Raw genomic sequence first — 19,616 nt, 5'->3', positions numbered from 1 at the left:
TTGACTTTAATGTGTATAAACCCGGATAATCATTGTTTTGTATGTAGATTAAACTACTTTTCATGATGTTTCAGCATCATTCACAAGATGTTGGTGCTATTTTTTGTGTATTTTAGATTTGAAAAAAGCCTTCGGTATCAAGGCAGTCTTACAGTGAAGGAATCCTTAACAGCATCTCAAACACTAGCCACAGCCTTGGCCATTGCACGGCTGCCCGGTCCCCCTAAACGAGGAGTTCTAAGCGATGCGTTACGAACAGTCATTAGTTTAGGATCAGTAGCCCTTCAAGTTTTCGGGTCTTACCCCTACCAGCAACCCTATCAACTACAACTTTCCAAAAACCAAACATTGCTGTAAACGGATCCCCTTCAGCAAATTAGCAAATTACTTCACTGCGATGCTAGGGCAACTAGATTGGTGTACGGCTCTAGGGCAGGTATCTAGGGTACACGCATTTTCGCACCCCAAACCAACAACAACAGGTGAATCTTCTTACATAGGTCCCTCTTTTCGCCTTCGAAAAACGCTCGATTCGTGATCGAAGCACCTTTTTCGTTTAATCATCTCAAGTGTAAAGCATCACGCCGTAGCGTAACGGTCCTACCCAAACACCAGACTTAGGCTTAGAAGGTGTCTAGGATAGATTAGATCTCCTTCTGCCGCTGCTTGGCGCAACATTCATCCCGGATAGGATACGGTGCCAGTATCGCTCGTTTCGAACTACTTGTAGCGTCACCATTATGGATGGTTCAACATTTTGTCGATTTAGACTTAACCGGGCTCCGGGTCTTCTTCCAAGATGCTGCCATCGTGAATGTCGGGATCGGCGCTCCGATATCGAGCGTAGATGCTGGAACGCGCTTTCCCTTCTCAGCTTTTTTCACTTGTCGGCTGCAATGTCTGGTAAACCCTATTAAGTTGATCGGTCTAAGAACATGTTTTGTGCGAAGCTGTGCTTTCCACAGTAACGTGAAAGAATGAGAGAGGAAGAGAAAGGGGTATACTTGGAAGAAAAAGAGGAGAGGAAAAATAATAGCAAAGTCTATTGTTCATAATGGTTGCTTTCATGTCAAAATTCAAAAACAACCGAAACAATCCACCAAAAGGACGACGATGACGACGACGACGACGACGGAACAAACGGGAAAGCAGCAAACCCGGTACCGAGGCCACTGCTGCGCCAGTACCAGCGCCAGCGCTCTCCCCTTTTCCGCGAGCTCTCGAAAAAAGAGATTTCTTTCGAATCCGGAACGAGAATAAATCCTTTAACCAACACTCAAAAGCTGTTTTGCGGGTTTTCCATAATCCCGTCCCCGTCCATCCACCACTACCATGGACCAATCCGCCCTTGGTCGCTTCAATCCTTTTTATGCATTGCCTTCAGTTTCCTTTGGCGTTCCTTTATGCGCCATGGTTTTCCATCCACAGCCCAACACCACCACCGGCAGATTTCTTCTGGGTTCGTTTGTGAGGGTCCATTTTCCGCTTGAATAATTTCGGTCCAGGGATAATTGAACATTACGTTCGGTGAATTAAGTTGAGTAAACGAAATACTTTAGCATTGAAGCGTCGGCAATACCCCGCACCGTGCCGGGCACCGTGCCGTTTGCAGCGCACGCGGATGTTGGTTGAATTATGTGACGGGAAGACGACGGCGACGGCAACGAGCGGCCACTCCCCAGCCGCGTACTGCGTGGCAATAATTTTTGCGAAAGGTTCCGTGGTTTCAACCGTAACGCGAAACCCACGAATGGCGTAACGGTTTTTTTTTTTTTGTGGCTTTAAATTTCATTTTAAAGAGCACAAACCTTCACCGAACCATCAATTCGTTCGGTGTTTCGAAGTGAAGTCATTCCAATTGCCAAAAATTGGTGACAAAGGTACCGGTCACCTTCTTGGTCACCTTCAGCCCAAAACCCCTTAAAGATGATTATCACTCTGGGTAGCGGGAATGGGAAATACAGAAGAGAATGTGCCAGCAATAAGCACTCCCTGGTGTCAGCCCAGCTCCCTCAGTTTGTGTGTGTGTGTTTGTGTGCGCGGTGCCCTCGAAGCGCGAGCCACCATATTTTAGAAAATTCAACCCAAAACCATCGTAAAAATAGAACAACAACAACAGCAACCCATCCAAAGCACAACTTCACGCCCGCCCGCCCGCTCATTTCATCCAATAATAATCAGGCAACAGCATAACAGTACCAGGGCACAAGGCACCACCACCTATCTGACTTACGGGGCCCAGGAAGTTTCATTTCAACTGCTCGCAAGGGTAACGTTTCCTTGGCGTGGCTCATCACAACCCTGACCTTCTTGGTGTTTTGTGTGTGTTTTCCACGCCGGCAGCAGCAGTAGCTGTGGTGCTCAGCTGCTGCTGCTGCTGCTGCTGCTGCCACTTCCGTTGCTCTGCTTACTTGGCGTGGCGCGGTGCGTGACGAGGAGAAAAAGTTCGCACAAAAGTTAGCCCATAGCCCAACCAACGGTTTGACACTTTGTGCGAGGTTTCGAGGCCCCCCGTTTCGAAATGAGGGGGCCAACCCCCGGACGGACGGACGGCCCGACGGAAACATCATTATGAATAATTCAACGACGCCTTTCACGTTTCCTTGACTAATTATCATAATTTTCAATTAACAAAACACTTTTCCAGATCAAATAGGCACGGGCACGGCGTGTGGCGAGCGCGAACGCGCCCTTCGCACAGCCACTTGGCACTTGGCGACCCACGGGTGGCCCTGTCTCTTTTATTTGGCAAAGTCACTCCATCTGCCAATGTGATCGCTAGCCTGGCTGCTCGTCCGCTAGTAGGCAGCGCGTCGGTCTCTTGCGTCGCCGAGATTATCGCCGGAGGGAGAGCGGCGTTCAACTACAAAAGTAAAACATTCTGTGAGGCTTTCCTGTTGACAGAGCGTCATTATTACCCTTTGATGCTGAAAGGATGTCTGCTCGCAGTAGCGCTTCCTAGTGTTCCTTAACTAAACGTCATTCCTGTTGCGCCTTCCGCTTGGCTTGATTAGGAAATTTGTGGGAACACTATCATAAAACGATTTTTTTTCACGAATCACGAATCCATACTGTGCAGATTACTAATAGTTATTATATTTATCTAAAACACATAAAAACAAACGATCGTAGTTCGTTTGGTGTGTGTGTGTGTGTCTGTGTAGTCATACACCGTCCATTCAACGTACAATCCATGGCCAGTCCTAAAATCGTTCCTGTAAGGCAATTGTGTTTTAAGCGGAGAAACAAATTGTTATTTGTAATCCCTTCGTACCATAAAAGCGGATTATAGCCCAGACACTCACCATACACATGCGCATCGCACGGTACGGTTTGGCAGGATTGAGTGGCTAAACTTTATGTCCACACCGTAGGTGCCAAGCTGCATCAACGCCAGCATGCACCATTAGAATCGAATAATTGGTTACGAAACCCTACCCATGGCGGTTCAGATAGGAATTGTTGCTGGAATAGCTTACAACAACCGTGCGGTGTACGAAACATGCTGTTCGTCCTGGTCGTAGGGCCATTACGGCCCTAGTGGTGATAGATGTAACAAGACCATCAAAGCCCCAGCCGTTCGGTCTCTCTAACAATGGCAGTCTATCAAATCGGATTTTGGGGCTTTTTGGATAGTGTCCACATGAACTGTAAATGCGTTTAAGCAATATAATGCAATATAATAATGCTTGAAGTGGCACGTGCAGGTTCCCATTACCTGACCGTCTTTGGCACGTTCGTGACTGATGACCATTGCGCAGATAATATGTAGGTTCTGAATGTCCAATCTCTGCTGAAGTGGTTAGTGTTTTGATACTCTGATAGTGTTTGTTCAGCTTGATACTCAATTAACTATTTTTAAATAGTTTATTGAAAAAACATTTTTCATCTAACATTCACAAGAAAATGATGACGCATTAATCAAATATTTTATTTACATTACTTCATTTAATAAAATAAAATATCAAAGCTATCAGCATTGATTATTAATTTGCTTTAGGTATCGATAGTTTCATCAAGATCTATAACTTGAAAAAATTTGTACGAATTAATCTATCCTGAAATGAACGAAAGATTGTATCTTCAACAACGTTGTTCTGTATAAACGATTGCCTTTTCACAAATGCGTCCCTGGTCTTCAGGTTTATTGCGTGACATTCATCTCGTGAGAAGATTATGCCGTTAATGTGGTTCAAATTAATGTTTATAGTTCCATCCAACCGCTCGTCTGTCAATCAAGCGAAAATTGAAACTTGCCACTGCCACTGGTGCTGATAAATGACTCAAATAAACGATGGGATCGCGATGAAAAATGTGAAACGTCCAACAAAGAATCACGTTCACGGGAACCTTCACCTTCAGCGTCCACTACAGTTGGGGGCTGCGAGCCGGTCTCGTGAAATGCATTGTTATCCTTTCATCTCTATCATTACTGTTTTGTATCGTTCATCTTGTTTGCCCATCTTCCTCACCTCACCTTCTGGCTGCACACCGGTTTCGGAGTCGGTTGATTTCAGATGTGTATCACGTTAGTTGCTGATTTGAAGGACTAACAATCAACCGCGACCGGCACTGGAGCTTGACGACGCGAGGCGGTGGTGTGAATGCGAGACCGTACCACGATCGAGGTGCCACATGACCATCACTGAAACGTGACATTTGCCATTTGACGCCTCCATGGTGACTCCAGTGGCCGGTGGTGGGTGTCTTCCGAAGCAATATCCTTTCACGCGCGGCATCATCATCACCATCAGTGTTTGAGGACACCTTTCCCTTACCCCGGTGTCACCGTATCTTATGAGAGTAGAACTTTCATTATGTCGCGTATTTAATATCCTGTCTGCCATCTTCGCCTACATTCCAGCACGAGACACTTGATTTGACCCGAGCAGAGCAGAGCAGAGCATCGTGATGGCAGCTATGCCATCCCAGCCGATATTGTGATCGATTGCAGTGGCAGCCAATATCGCTTTCGGATACCGGACGTCAGGCATGGTGACGGAATTGAAATTGAAAAAAAAAATCCAAAGTTTGTATTTGAAGTCAACCATTTCTTCCAGAATTCTGACACTTACGGAGCAAAATAGCAGCCATTAGCATTTACACCGCTAGCTATTACTTCCAGGGTGGGCTGGCGCGCCACGAAAGCGCCCACTAATGATGCCCTGAAATGCACAAACAGACACACAACAGCAGCAATCCGTTCGACCACACGCTCCGACCGTATAGCAGCTTGAAATCGGTCCCCCTGATAGCATTCAAATGGCCACTGATAAGATAATGATTGCTAAATGCGCACGGAGCACCGCACCAAAAGGATACCGATTAACTGCACCCAAGAAGCAAGCCAAAGGATTATCTCGTCAGTTTCCTTTCGCGAAGCAGCAGCATCAGCAGCAGCGCTGCAAACAAACACCGGGAATGGAGGGAGTCGTTTACTTTGAGCGGCTAATAGCGAAATCGGAGCGCGAGACAGAAATTAAATTGAACCCATTGCGCAAAATCAGATTATAAACACTAACTGCAATTTAACTTCCGCCACCACTCGTGCACCGTCGGGAGCACCGACCAACCAACATTCTCGCATCGCATCTACGACGATAACGGCGATAGGCCAGGGACCCTAGCATTGGAGGGCACCACCATCGCAGGCTTCTTCAGTGGTTCCGTTTACGTAACTTCTTTCAGATGCTGTAAAATTTTAATGGAAAAACTTTGATATTATCATTCCTGGTGTGACTTTCGGGGGCTTACATACGCGAACCGGCGCCCCAAAGGGACACAGCCAAGGGAGTGCTGGATGAACGAGGATAGACATATTGAGCCAGAAGACATACCGAGCGCGAGCGAACGAAGAGAGCGAACGAATGCAGCTGCATCATCAGCAATAGCAGCAGCAGCAGCAGCAGCAGCATCGCAAGCATCACGAGCATCTTCGCTTCTTGCATCTTGCAGCGCGTAAATCTCGTGGCCGAGGGACCCCGCGGGATGCTGGAAAAAGTTTGCTAAAAGTTTGATTTGTGATACTTCTAGTTTCGGGCATTTTTTTCTCACACTACTGTAAACGCTATTAGCTACCGTTGTGTGCACTGTTCGCTTCCTTACGCTTCTCGCTCTTATCCCAAACCCGCGAGGATTGACCCCCGCGGGGTTCTTTTCGGTTACTTTCGTACCCTCGGTGACGCGACTCGGTGTGAGTGTAAGGAAAGTGCGATGCACTAACTGAAAATGAAAAAGGGGTTTTTGGGGTGCGGCCTTCGTGCATTGTCTCCAACGTTGCGCACTCTTGTGTTTTGTATTAACGCACGAAGTGAGTAAGTTTTTTTTCTCACAAGCGCAGAAGGGTGAACAAAGCCGTACCATCGCTTTACAGAACATGAAAGTTTTTGCCCGGTTTGAAAACAATAGCTCCGATTGCTTCGCGCTGCACCTCAAAATCACTTTGGGGCCAGCATAAAAAGCTATATACATACATAAAAATGGATAAAAAAAATGCATTACCCCGAGCAAAACTCGGCTCCGGGGGGTTTGTCTTGACTTTCGGTGGTCACTCTCCAAAGCGAAGGATCGAAAAAACTTTTACTTCTACCTCAAACCCTCCTCCTCGAATTCCTTCGCACGCCTGCCAGTGAAAGCATTTAACGGCCATTTGCGACAGCCAGCGAGGCTTGAGTCGCATTCGCATTCGGTTCACTCTCTCTCTTTCTGTTTCTGTGGCTTCCATTTTTGAACGAATCTACTCCCCCCGTTTTAATCATCCGAGCTTTTCGGGTATCGCTGGGGTTTGAGGCAAATTAAAATATTGCTTTTAGCTCAGCTCGGTATTCCTCCTATCAGATCCCATGTTCTTGGGGATAGCGCAATTCGGGTTCTCTTCTGGGACCATTACCGGCTTGCCAACCGGCATGCTAACCATTAACTGCAATTCGGGCGAATTATTTCCAGCACCAGCGATGCAATTACTTGGCCAACCTAATGGATTACATTGAATTCGCTCCTTGCATTACACACCCTTTCGCTTCCACGCTCCTCTCTGTCCCTTTTTTTCTCTTTCTCCAAAATATGGTAATATTTTGCTCTCAAGCTTTTTTTTCTCTTTCGTTCTCAATGTTCGTGCTAGATAAAACTTTAGATCATAATATTCATAATGGATATTTCATTAAAAAGCAGTGAGCTGGGTCAGATGCCATTCAGCAGTAATGATAGCCCCGGGCACCGACTCATAACCAGTGGTCAAAAGATGGCTACATTAGTTTTACACAAAAGACCAGCGGAGCTTTCGTATCAGTGACTTCAGTTATACTCCTTTATGCCATGCTGTTCGACTAGTTCGGTTTCTCTTTTTCATTGTAATGGTTTAAAAAAGGTTCATGACATGCGACGACATTCCCCGCTAATATGGTCAGTACCTGGATCTGCCGGTGTCCATCATCCGTTCATTCTGTTTCCGATTAAAAGGTGTAAATTCCAATAAAAGATAGCCATTTCGCTGATCACCGCACACCAGTATTCAAATATGCCAAATTCTTCGATGTGAGAAAGGATCTATCCTTACTTTTTCTCGCTCGCTCTCTCGTATGATAAATCTGCGGAGTAACGGAAATACCCTTCACCCTAAATGGTGGATTAAAGTCCCCCTAAACCGAAGTACCCCAAATAAAATCGAATAATCCCTTTTTCCGGTTCCGACCAACCACCCGGTGGCCCGATTCTTGACATTTAAAGCGGCTAGCAAACGGGATAATGGTCGTTCGACGTTTCCGCTGCGTTGCGTTCACAGCACAACGAGCAACCCCTCGACGAGCTAATGCAAACGCAACCGCTTCAAGGCCCCAAAGTCCCTAACGTCCTCCTTCCTCTCTTCAACTCTCCTTTCATCTACTCTTCCTCCTACGACAAGCACTTTGGGGGTTGGGGAAAAGGATTCGTTTTTATTTCATTTCAATATCATCAAATTGGAATTTCGATCGGGAATTCCTTGGTGGGGCGAGGGCGGACCTGGAGTTGGGGCATTATCCTTCCGAAAGCCATATCCCCTCGAGAGATAGCGGCCATAGCGGGGATTCGATGAGGCTTTGTGTCGATACGCAACCGATACTACATGACACTTCCCGTGGGTCCTTTAGTTCCTTCTCAGCCTAGACAGAGTATCCTGACGCACTGCCAGGCCAGATATCGGTAAGGATATGTTGATTCAATCCTCTGCCCTTCTCTCTCTCTCTCTTGCTTCTTCCGCTACAGCCGGTACCGGATGGCGGACAGCGCCCCTAGAGAGAATGTTGCTCCCCCATTTTTTTTTTGTGTATCCAACGCAAGCTGCTAACTGAAGGAACATGCCGCATGCCTTCATCATTGCGCTACTACAGGCAAGAAGTTCTGGCTGACAAAGACACCGCAGGATGATGTTGCTAGCAGTAGCACGAACAGGAAAACCTATTGCTCCTTTATTTTCCAACCAACCAACACATATCAACAACTGTTTAACAAGGAACACATTTTCGTATGCAAAGCGGTGCGTCGATGGGAGAGAAATATCCCTCAATTTCTTTTAGTCCCACTAGCCCAGCCGTGGCCAATCAAAAACTCAACAACGGCTATCGGATTCGCGTTGCGGACCACAACAGCGTACGGGATCCCAACACACACGCACCAGATGCGTCGTCATCGAACGGTGCGTCCTATTGCCGGACCGATTTATAGGTTATAAAAACTCAATTCAGTCCAACTGGCGTGAGGGACGCCACACACCCGGGGTCTATAACGGTCCCTGCGCCCGTATCGGTCGCAATGTATCGTGTCTTGTGTTTGGCTCTTGGGATGCTGGTACGTTTAACATGAAGTTAATCAATAATATCCTCCCACCGCCGCAGACGCCGTTGCCGCAAAAACTGTCATAAACACTAAATTATGGAGTCTAGCCAGTTGAACGGCTGCCCGGCTACGGATTGAGAAATAATCGTGATTGACGCACCGAAAGCACACACACACACACACACGCGCAGCACTTGGGGGCACTTGGTTTCTCCGCTTCCCTTCTCCACTACTGTCTGGACACCGGTTTTTACGCTCGACCATTTCAGTCAGTCGACAATCAATCAGCTCAAATGAGGGCCAGTCTCAATGAGCAGTGATGAGAACCGACCGCTGGACACCGGTCTGCAACCGGATGCTCCGGGTTGTGCGATAGAACATGCGATGTTTTAAAGCACGCCGTAAAAATAAATCGTACACCAACGAACGTGAACCCTCCCGGGGAATGGGCGATTAAACACTCCGACAGTGGAAGCAATGGACGGTGATGGGGCAGTTGGGGTGGAGCGGAGGCATTTAACGGTCGCGTAGTCGATTCGGCAGCTCGTTTCATTATCGATTCACTGACGATGATGGGGCTTTTTAACTAAATGCTCTTAATCCCCGTGCGATTATAAAACAATACGCGCGGACCGTGCGCTCGGACCGTTCGATACATATTGCGTCCGGGAGGGGAGCGATGGTGTTTCGTTAAATCAAAAAACGGAAAAGTAATGTTTTTCGTTCTTAATTAATTGAAAATTATGACAATATAAGTTGCCAAGCGCATAAGCCAATAGAGCAAAACAGGGATCGATTTCGTTATCGCAAAATATGCGCATTGCTATCGTAAACACTTGCTAGAAACAGATTGTTCGCCACAAACAGGTCGTAACTGCCACCCCATTATCTCATACTGAACTGATTTAATTCAGCAGAAATTACTGTGCTACTCTCCGGTCGTATCTCGGTCCATCACTATAATCTAATCTCATTGATGGAATGATCAAATGCGTTCCACAAATGACCTCTTGTGTTCACACGTGACGATCAACACTAGAGCAAAAGAAAATCAATCTGGCACAATAGGCGGCATCCAGCTGTTCCCTGGTCCGATTTACCACTCTACGTCACTGGGTGAGTTCTTACAGTGTTTCTACACTGGTGGAAAATGTTTGCTTTCGTAACGATAAAAAGCGCTGCTTTTTATTCGATAACAACAGCTTTTGCTCGAACGAAAGAAGAGTTTATTTACATCTGTGTACGGTGCCGGTTACATTGCAGTAGAGTTAGATATTGTATGTTTTATGTGTTTAAAATCATGGTTTGTGTGTGTACTGCAGCAAATAGAGTTGAACTAAACTATTTTAGTTTTTCACACTACCACTTTTTTATGTATATGTAACTTCGTTATCGCAACGCACGTTTTCTGCGTGTGTAGAAACATCCTTAGGATCGAGCGAAAATTAAAGCAAACCAACTTCCCCTCCGCCTTTCCTCATCAGCCACACCGCACACACAACAATATGAACCAACACTGCATTACACAGCAATACGAAGGTTCGTCAAGTGTATCTGTTTGACCTAGATCGATCCGTCCGGAATCGAGCGTCGAGCTTGGCAGAAAACCACTTGACTGAGCCCAGCCCTTGGCTCGCATTCGATTCAAGCGAAGCCGAAGTACCGAGCGCCTCCATCGTCCTACTCTCTAGAGCAGCAATCGAGGCGTGCGCTGCGTGAGAACCCGGGAAAGTGAAGTGGAGTGATGCGTACGTTGTACTGTACGCTGCAACATGCTTGCACTTGCCAGGCCCTAGCAATAGCACTGGAGTGACAATTGAGCACCACCATTTACCAGCACCGCTTTTCCCATCAATCACCCAGCCAGCCGTGTTCGCGTGGGGGGAGATGGACATGTGTATGCTACCAACACTACCACCACCACCACCACCAAACGTAGCATTAGTTACCTCCCCGGGGGAGCATTTCATTTTTCATTCGTCCTCAATTTGTCCTGGTCCCCCTCGGGTCAATGCAAAGTTCCTTAAAGCATCCGCCCGAAACCTGATCGCCTGAAAGGGTGAACAAAGTTTTACTTCACTCCGGAATGCTTTCTGTGATTTGCTTGCTCTCCCTCTCATTCCATACCTCTCTCTCTCTTCCCTTGAGGAATAAAACTCATCGATATGCACGCACGCTGGCCTCACTCCATCATTTCCTGCCAAGTTCGTGCCATGCCGCCTTTCCTGCGGCAACACTAACTAGTTCTGATGTACTTCAATCAATGCCTTCCGGGGCATTCTGGCCCAACGAGGCGCCCTTTCAGTGCAGTGATTCTTGTGAGAAAGTTGGCCAGATTGTGGACGGAGGACGTTTGCTGATGGTGACGATTGCTGATGCCGGGAGCAAGGATCGAACTTTCTTCCACTGGCAGCACCGTGGTGTGGTGTGAGAGGTAGAAAATCTGTTCCAAAGTAACCGTTTCGCTTCGGCCACATCCCCTCCTCTGCTGATGCCATTAGGGTCCATCACCGTTCCCTTGGATATCGTCCATGAAAGTGCTAGTGCCGGGGAGTGAACTGCTCGCTGCCTCGCGCAACCATGCAGAACGATTAGGAAGAAGATCAATGGTTGTGAAGGTAAGGGAACGCGCCAAAGGCCACCCATGGTGATAGCTACTATCGCAGGAAAGCACGCTGCTGCTGGTGGTGGTGGTGGTGGTCAAGTTACGGCGCATAAGCTTCGACTTACGAGTCTCTTCTTCCGGCTTCGCTGGGACAAACAATTGAGCCAGCCGCTTGACGCTGCTGCATTTCGGTCACTACGTCAATGAAAGGTGGAGAGAGAGTGCGGTGAGGAAGGGGTGGGTTGCCAGTTTATTTGCGAGGAAATCGGGCAGTACGTGACGTGACCGTTCCGTTTCCGTGCCCAACCTGATTGACCGCATTCAGCGAGCAGCACAGAACGCACTGCATCGCACAAATCCGAGCGACCGTGCGACGTTACGTCCGAGAAGCTTGAATTCTGAAGTGCTGATATGGTATTTAGCAACGTCACCCACCATCTCTCACACTCTTAGTCTCTCTCTCTCTCTCTTTCTCTCTCTCGCTCCGTCGCTCTGACAAACACTTTGTCACTCGACCATTCAATCCAGCCTCATCCGTGACTCCGTTCTCTTTCTCACGCAGCATGCCGTGAGACGAGGGACGCAATCATCGTCCTGCAACTCGCTGACGCCCTTCACGCGCAAGTCACTCGGCGGTACCAGTGACCATAGCCGTGGGCAGCGAAGAGTGAAGAAGCCCACAGTTTTGCAGTGAAGAAGGTCCTTACAGCGGCATCAGCACGGAGCAGAGCAGAGAACGATATTCCCTCGCAAAACGTCAAACGACAATCGGGCTGGTTGATGGTGTTAGTGCCCAGCGCCAACCGAAGCGCCGACTGGTGTCGGTTGTTAGTACTAAACCTTCAGTCGCGAACGGCACATACACACTGCCACGACGGACACTACCTCCTACACAGCCTTAGAGTGAGTTCCACTTGCTATAATAATAAGGATGAAGGAGTTGCCGGAAGGAAATACACGGCGGTGAGGGATAGGCATGCAGTAAACATGATAAGGCAATGAGCAAGATGTGCCAGATAACGTGCACACGCCTACTAAGACTAGCCGAACTCGTCGATGCTTTCAGCGTCGAAACGGAAATCGAAAACATCTCAGTGCACCTGAATCGATTGACAAATTGCAACCATCCATATCCGGGGGGGATCGATTCGGTTCGCTCGCTACGACCCGGGTTTATCTATCGATTTTTATTTATCGCCTCGTCCGCTACGGAGATACCGGAGTGCCGTGTACGGCATTTCGCATCACGCGGAAGATAAATAAAATTATCGAATTTATGTTTTCCGGCCTGGCAGGAAGGGGGGAGGGTGGTCCGCGCTAACGGGGTTTCGTAGCGATGTTAACGGTGAAACTTTTTGCCCCAACAACAAACTTTACCTTTTCACCATCCGGAGGCCCCTTCGCTGGCGCAGGACCGCGCACAAAAGGGCGGCATGACTCCAGGCGGTACCAGCGGCTTAAGCGGCGTTGCACGCGAGAGAAACGAAAACACTTGAAGCATAAAGAAATAAGATAAATGATAAATTTTTGCTACTGTTTCTGCTCTTTCTACTTCCTCTACTCTCGCTCTCTTTCTCTCTGGCTATTTGCTATCCAATGCAATGGTTGGGCACATGGATTGGCGAGTGAAAATGGTTTCATTCTTTGCACGCCATATCGTATTGAATTTATTCGACGCCACCGCACGCACACACACACACACACACACACACACACACACACACACACACACACACACACACACACACACACACACACACACCGACACGTTGGTGACATGGTGACAAAAATTCATTTCATCAACCAATAAACAAACGTGTGACGTGTTGCCGAAGCTACTCCGCCTCCGTTATTATAAAACGATGCCCCGCGCACTTCTGCGTTCCTACGTTCCTGTCCTTTGTGTGCCGATGAAATACAGGACGGCATCAGGTAATCGACCAGGTTTCGTATACTGCGTCGATTGCATCGTCTCGACACCGTCAGGGTGCAACGCGCTTCGCTTCGCATGCCGACGCTTCGGTGACGGCTTTTCCTATTCAAACCACGTTTCTCGGTGCCGCTGGCGATAGCGTATCGCTTAGTCTGCAAAGGAACAACGACTGTTCGCTCCGTCCGTGTAATCCGTTCTCCTCCTCCTAATTCTCCTCCTTCTAAGCCACCTCACGACCGAAGTGGAGAAGAAAGATCGAAGATGCTGGAGGCGGGGGTGATATGAGTTCTTCAAATACCGCAAAACATGCTACCCTAGGTCGGTGTCTGCCGAGAAGCGACCATGCCGAGAGGGTGTGAGGGTGTATCGGTGTCCAGGGAGGGGGGTGCCAGGTCAGGCACACTCTCTGGCACTCTGGCAGAATCTCGCGGCGAAGCATCTTCATCATCTTCGTTGTGACAAGAAGTCATCAATGTCACACCATCGCTACCATCGCTGGCAGGTGAACCGACGACGTCCTTTGTTTTGCCATTGGGGTCCCCTCCTGTGCCCTCCGTGTCTGCATGATACCAGCCTCTGCACACCTCAGCTTCCACCCACCGGATCAACCGTTGGATGGTGCGTGAACGATGATGGTTCGGAAGAATTGCCGGCAGGTCGTGGGAGTTGCGCGTGGGACGTGCCAGGGGTTGATAACTTCATAACTCTTTGTCGCGCTAACCTCCTCAGACACCGGGACCGGTACCGCCGACTCGCGTCGGTCGGTTCACATCGACGACCAAACTAAACGTGGTCTTGTCGTCCTTTCGATAATGCTCGCGCGTGTATCGAGGCGGTCTTGTAAGGAGCTCAGCCTCGTGAAGATGCATAATTTCTTCCATCATTTTATGCGCATCGAGCACCAACCATAGAGCAAGCTGGTGGTAAGGTACCATGTAGTACTACATCTTGCCCGGACGTGTCACCGAAACTTCCCGGTTCTCTAGAGCGTTAGAATCACCAAAAATCGCTCCATTTCACACCGGGGCCGTGGCCATGGTTTCATCTAATGCTGACACCGGTGACGGTTATGATGCTTGGGACGGTGCAGTCATAGTAGGGTAGTTGAAAATTTAATTAAATGAAAATTACGACCATCTGCAGCGAATAGGCGTGTGGCGCTCGTGCACACACATACACCAGAACAGACTGCACTGTGTGGCCACTGGACACGGCCACTAAACACACACACACACATACACACAGCCCGCGCCGACTTATTAGGATTTTAGATAGTAATGAACACGTTTCCATCGTTGCTACTGCTGCTGCTGCTGCTGCTGCTGCTGCTGCTGCTGCTGACGTACCATACAGAGCAGAGGTTTGCCGGCCACAAATTGCAAAAAGCGAGATTAAGCTTCACCCACCAAGCGCCGGACGATACTCGTTTGTAGCCACCTCGCGCACAAACACACACACACAGTAACGCCACAAATGTGCAGTTTGCGTGTGGAAATGTGTTTCAGTGTTTTTTCCGCTTAGGTGATGTTTAAGGTTTTTTTTCCCTGTTTTTTCGAACACTCCGCCAACCGATTAGTGTCCTGCCCATCGCCCCCCGGGGAGGTGACGCTAATGACTGCAACAAAACGATACCGAAGCCCAGATGACCAGTTCGCTTATACACTCTGATGCCCTGATTTACCAACCATTTCGAATCGAGAGTGTATCAGAGTTTTGAAATGACTGCTGACTCCTCCATCATCGTCAACCTAATCATCGATCATCGTCATCGTCAGTATAGGGATCGTGTGCGCGTATTGGCGCACTCCCATCACAGCGAACTCTATTTTGATAGACAAATGGATGCAATTAATCTAATGGATAAAATCTAATCTTGGTGTCAGTTGGTTGTGTGGTGCATAAGCTAACCCTCGCTGGTGTAATGCTTGCCATTGGCAGCAATTTGAAGGCAATGACACTAGTTTTAACAGGGATTAAACTGCTTACTAACTGAATTTGTGGATGAGTATGAGACTTACTCTTGTGGATTTACTTCGCTTCGTGTAAACACTCTGCTTTTCCCGTTGCTTAAGAGTTCATTTTCTGGACCGTTGAGAATCATAGCAAACATACATCCAGTAGTTCTAGACAATTCTAAACATGTGCAGCGAAAATACTGATTTAATTGTCGGAACTCAATCAACATGTTAGTAGCAGAGATGATGTACTGTTGGCAATAACTCGTGCTGCTCCTCAGTTTCCCGGTGTGGTTTAGCCAGCTATAAAGGTGAACAGGTCCTATTGCGCTCCAGCGTCGGAACGAGCGCCATTTCTGAGCAACGTCACTAAAGCTGGCTACCAGAACACTCCAAATTTCATGATTACGGGCACCATTCGGGATGCACTTCGTGCACCATCCGGGATATGCTCTTGTGCTCTGTGAATTCTGCACAAACCGGCGAGACCGGTCCGACTAGGGAGCGGCTTGCCAAAGTACACCAAAAACCACAGAAAGCTGAAAATGTTCTTCAGACCAGTGCAACCATCACAATGGCATGACGTCTGGCATTAATGCAGTAGGTAATAAGTAAAGTACAGCTTACTCCCTACAGCCAGCAGTCAGCAGCCATTGGAAAGCGGAAAGTTTTATGATTGTCCAGCCTGGTTAGTGGCTGATGCCCGGCTAGTGCTTTACACATTCAGTCATCCGGTTACCGCATCGCATCGCTAGCAGCGTTTTCAAAGATACACTTCCGGTTTCTTGGAAAATGGAAATAACGCCACCATGTGCCAGAGGGCAATAGCTATGCTATTGGCACGTGCGACCAATGTAAAACGTGTGCCACCGCCCGTCCGTGACGTGAACGTGGCATTTCGCGGAACCTTAACATTAGTGGAACAAATGTTAGTGGGTTTGTTCGGTGAGAATCCATCCGATTCCGCTGCGGGATGACAATGCGAACGCGAACACGCGTGTTGAATCGATACAATGTCACGGATCCGGTACACCCTTTGTACAGTTTATCTTTTTCTAGGAAACAGTTGACAGTAGCAACGGCGAAGTTCGGCGTTCGATACCGTGACGAAGGCAACATTATGTGTGCTGCTGCTGCTGCAACACCATGATGGATCCATTCGTTGTCGGCCACATTCATGCATTCCTCGAACTCAAATCACTCTCAAGCATGTCACGGTGCCACCAGGACGGTGTGTGTGTCCCTCAGCACACATCCCCCTAGTGTTAGGCTAGAGCCGCAATGAAATACGTCGATACCTCCAGTAACCTATTGGCGTGCCGTTCGGGGGCCGCTTTATCGACCATTAAACCGGTCACTCCGTGTGACAATATCTGCAGCATATGGTACTGGGGGACCACCTTTACCTACCACTACACTCCAGTAAAATCCAGTGAGGTCGCCCTGGTGCTGGTGGTGGTGGCGTGCTTGGCATGGTTTCGGATCATCGAAGAACCACGGTCTGCGACGGGTCGTGACCCTCATGAATTGTCGGGCTTTATTGCAATAAACACACGCTAAATGGTCCGTGCAGCGCCGTGCCGGGGACAAAACGTTGACATTTTATTTGACTGCAGTCGGTGGGGCAGCAGCAGCAGCAGCACCTGCCGCCAGACACCTCAGACGATTCCCTTACTAGCGCCGGATGGCCGGATGATTTTGTTTTTTTTAACCGTCGCTTGGGTTACTTGGATTGGCATAGCAGGATCCGCTGTTTGTTGCTCATGGTGCTTGTGCTCTGTGGGTGTTTGTCGCATGTTCAATGCATCATAAACACAGCAACCTTAGCGATGGGAAAAGAAAAAGAGAGCATGCCATGCAGTGAATCCGTTGCTACAGGCAATGCGACAGATTGGATGGAGGACGTAATTTACCAGACGTTACGCAACCCACTGTTGGCCACCATTTCTGTTCGTCACGCCAAGGCCCGCTGTGTCACTCGGTGTCACTGAGAGATGACGCTGTTTGACGAGAGGCATTCAATTTCATGTCCTTCACTACAGACACAGTGGCGGAAAAAGGGATTCACGTACCAATATCGAACACTTACCAGTTCTTTCGAGTGGCAGCATGAGGCACTCGCATCAATCCGTCATCTTCAATCATGCAGCAGCCATAACTTGCTCCGTACTCGGTCGCTCTGGTGGATATTTGTAGTGTTGAATCTACGCTTGAGATGCTCTTACTACAATCGAATCTAGACAGACTCCGAAAAAGTCCCGAAGTTCGGCGGTGCAGTGCGCGGTGCTGCAACCATAAAATGCTCAAAAAGCTCGTGCTAATCTCTAATGGCGCCATACATCCCAAACACAGCTGTTGCACACCTCCGCTCAGCTTAGTCCAGCAGCGAAAGCAGCAGCGTTATATAGGATCCCGCCGAATTGAGTATCTGGAGTGGTGTGGCGAGAAGAGAAACAAGAGCACGTCATTCATCGTCAAAGCCAAGTACGAACTTCCACTCGACCACCGAAGTTTACACATACCGATTTCAGGGCCGGTAAGGAGGCTCGCGTAAACCCGGAATTGGCGTCCACCGCTTTACTCGCCCGCATCATGCACAGCAGCAGCAACTTCTGCGTACGGATATCCGCGGTATACCAAGCGCCACCGTAAATGGCCCGCTGCACCTGCTCACTCTGACACGGCGACAAGGAGAAAGAGAAACCACGGGAATATGAGGCCCCCCGGGGGGTACTATGGTATGCGTGGTAGTAGTACGCTGCTCTGAGTTGTTACCTCGTGGTGCAGCATGGAGCCGTAGTAGCAGTAATAGGTAATTTGGATGATGATCGCCAAACTGTAGACCATGTACACGACCATAATGCTCGTACCGGCCGAGATGACCAGCTGAAAGCCGAGCATACACAGCAGTATCGACGAGATGAGCAGCTGATTGAAGATAATGTGCCGGTAGGCGCCGATGATGCGCTTCGTCAGGCACAGTACGTACTGATGGTACCGAATAAGCGCCCCGACCGTCCCAAAGTGTTGCTCCGCCATTCCGAGACCCTCAAACCGTCGCTGAATGATGACGAAATGGGCGAGCATGCTGGAGCAGAGCGTCCCGAACGAGGAATCGCAGGCCACCGATTCCAGCACCACCCAAACGATGGCGACGCTGCACCAGATGAAAAACACCGCAAACGTTACCGGATGCTGGATGTCGAACGGGAACCTAGCGTTGGCGGTGGCGCCGGAAAATATGATTCAATATTAGCCTCTCCCCGGTCCGGATGCCTCACCAACATCAACACCAATATAGCTTACTCCATCAGCAGCGGTAGCTTCCAGTCGGCGGCATCCGAACCGAAAACCTTCCAGAGGGCGGCGGCAGTGAACAGGACGGCCGTGGCCATGGCGGACACCAGATAGGCCCAGGCGTGCAGCAGATCGATGCGATTGTATCGCTCGATAATCCGGTGCTCACTCGATTTCACCGTTTGCTTCAGCGCGATTATCTCGTCCACCAGCTGCCACAGCTCCGTGCGCTGCTGCCGTAACACGCACTGCCGCAGCAGCCCCAGGTAGGCGGTGAACGTTGGTCCGAGGCAATCGCAAAGTAGCATAATTTCGGTACGATGATTCACGGCGAACAGAATGGTGCCCAGCTTCATCACGAGCACCGTCAGCAGACTAACGGTAAAGATGGTCCGGTTGGTGAGCGTATCACCCCGGGCGACACCGATCGCCGTCAAGCACCAGCGCTGTACGTGGAAAAAGTCACCTACCATGGTTCGCGGTTGTGTCCGGTGTCGGTCGGCACCGTTGTCTCCTTTTGTATCCGGAGCATCGCCGTGGCCAATTAGCCACCGGCCATCCCTCGCTCCGACCGTCCCGGGGTTCGGGGTACGCTCGAAGAAAACCCACAATTAAGCTGTTCACGGTGTGGGACCAATAATTAGGGGAATTGTCTTCTAGCCCCACTGTGTGGTGTCCCCAAGGACGACCGAACGACATGCCGACAATGTCGCGTCGGTGAAATGCGCATCTTTGGCGTGCGTCAGGTGCGAAAGAGCGAAATCAATCACGATTCAATCGCAGGTCAATCGTGCAAAGGATTGGATTAAACATTGAAAAGGCTATCGCAGGAAGAACGTTTGTCAAGATCACTATCAACGTTGCCATCGCTCGATTTCGATTGCATAATTCCGATGATGGACGTTTCAATCCAAAAACCACCAAAGCATGCTTCGTGTGGTTCGAATAAAAATCGGACAAACAAGGAATTTTCCAAAGGACCTCCAAGGTGGCCATGGCGAGAGCAAAACAAGGG

General features: G+C 48.9%; 2 protein-coding genes across 2 annotated transcripts in view; both read right to left on the bottom strand.

The window, feature by feature from the left end:
* The window catches only part of LOC125948435 (uncharacterized), a 264,834-nt gene that overhangs the window by 156,553 nt on the left and 88,665 nt on the right, over positions 1-19,616 (bottom strand). The window lies entirely within an intron of this gene.
* Positions 17,679-19,074, bottom strand: LOC125952266 (odorant receptor 47a-like). The gene is made up of 4 exons (XM_049681635.1): positions 18,611-19,074; positions 18,080-18,518; positions 17,827-17,979; positions 17,679-17,732 (listed from the first exon to the last, which is right to left on the bottom strand). The coding sequence occupies exons 1-4, from the start codon at positions 19,072-19,074 to the stop codon at positions 17,679-17,681; spliced, it is 1,110 nt and encodes a 369-aa protein (XP_049537592.1).

The sequence above is a fragment of the Anopheles darlingi genome, chromosome 2 (genome assembly GCF_943734745.1).
Source record: "Anopheles darlingi chromosome 2, idAnoDarlMG_H_01, whole genome shotgun sequence".
Taxonomy (NCBI): domain Eukaryota; kingdom Metazoa; phylum Arthropoda; class Insecta; order Diptera; family Culicidae; genus Anopheles; species Anopheles darlingi.
This window is presented reverse-complemented; position numbering and strand designations above follow the sequence as displayed.

Excerpts from the sequence above, each read along its gene's own strand:
- LOC125952266 (XM_049681635.1), bottom strand. The coding sequence starts at position 19,074 with ATGGTAGGTGACTTTTTCCACGTACAGCGCTGGTGCTTGACGGCGATC. Across the intron at positions 17,980-18,079 it reads GCTCCATGCTGCACCACGAG|AGTGAGCAGGTGCAGCGGGC; the intron begins GTAACAACTCAG and ends TCGCCGTGTCAG. Across the intron at positions 17,733-17,826 it reads CCTTACCGGCCCTGAAATCG|ATACTCAATTCGGCGGGATC; the intron begins GTATGTGTAAAC and ends ACACCACTCCAG.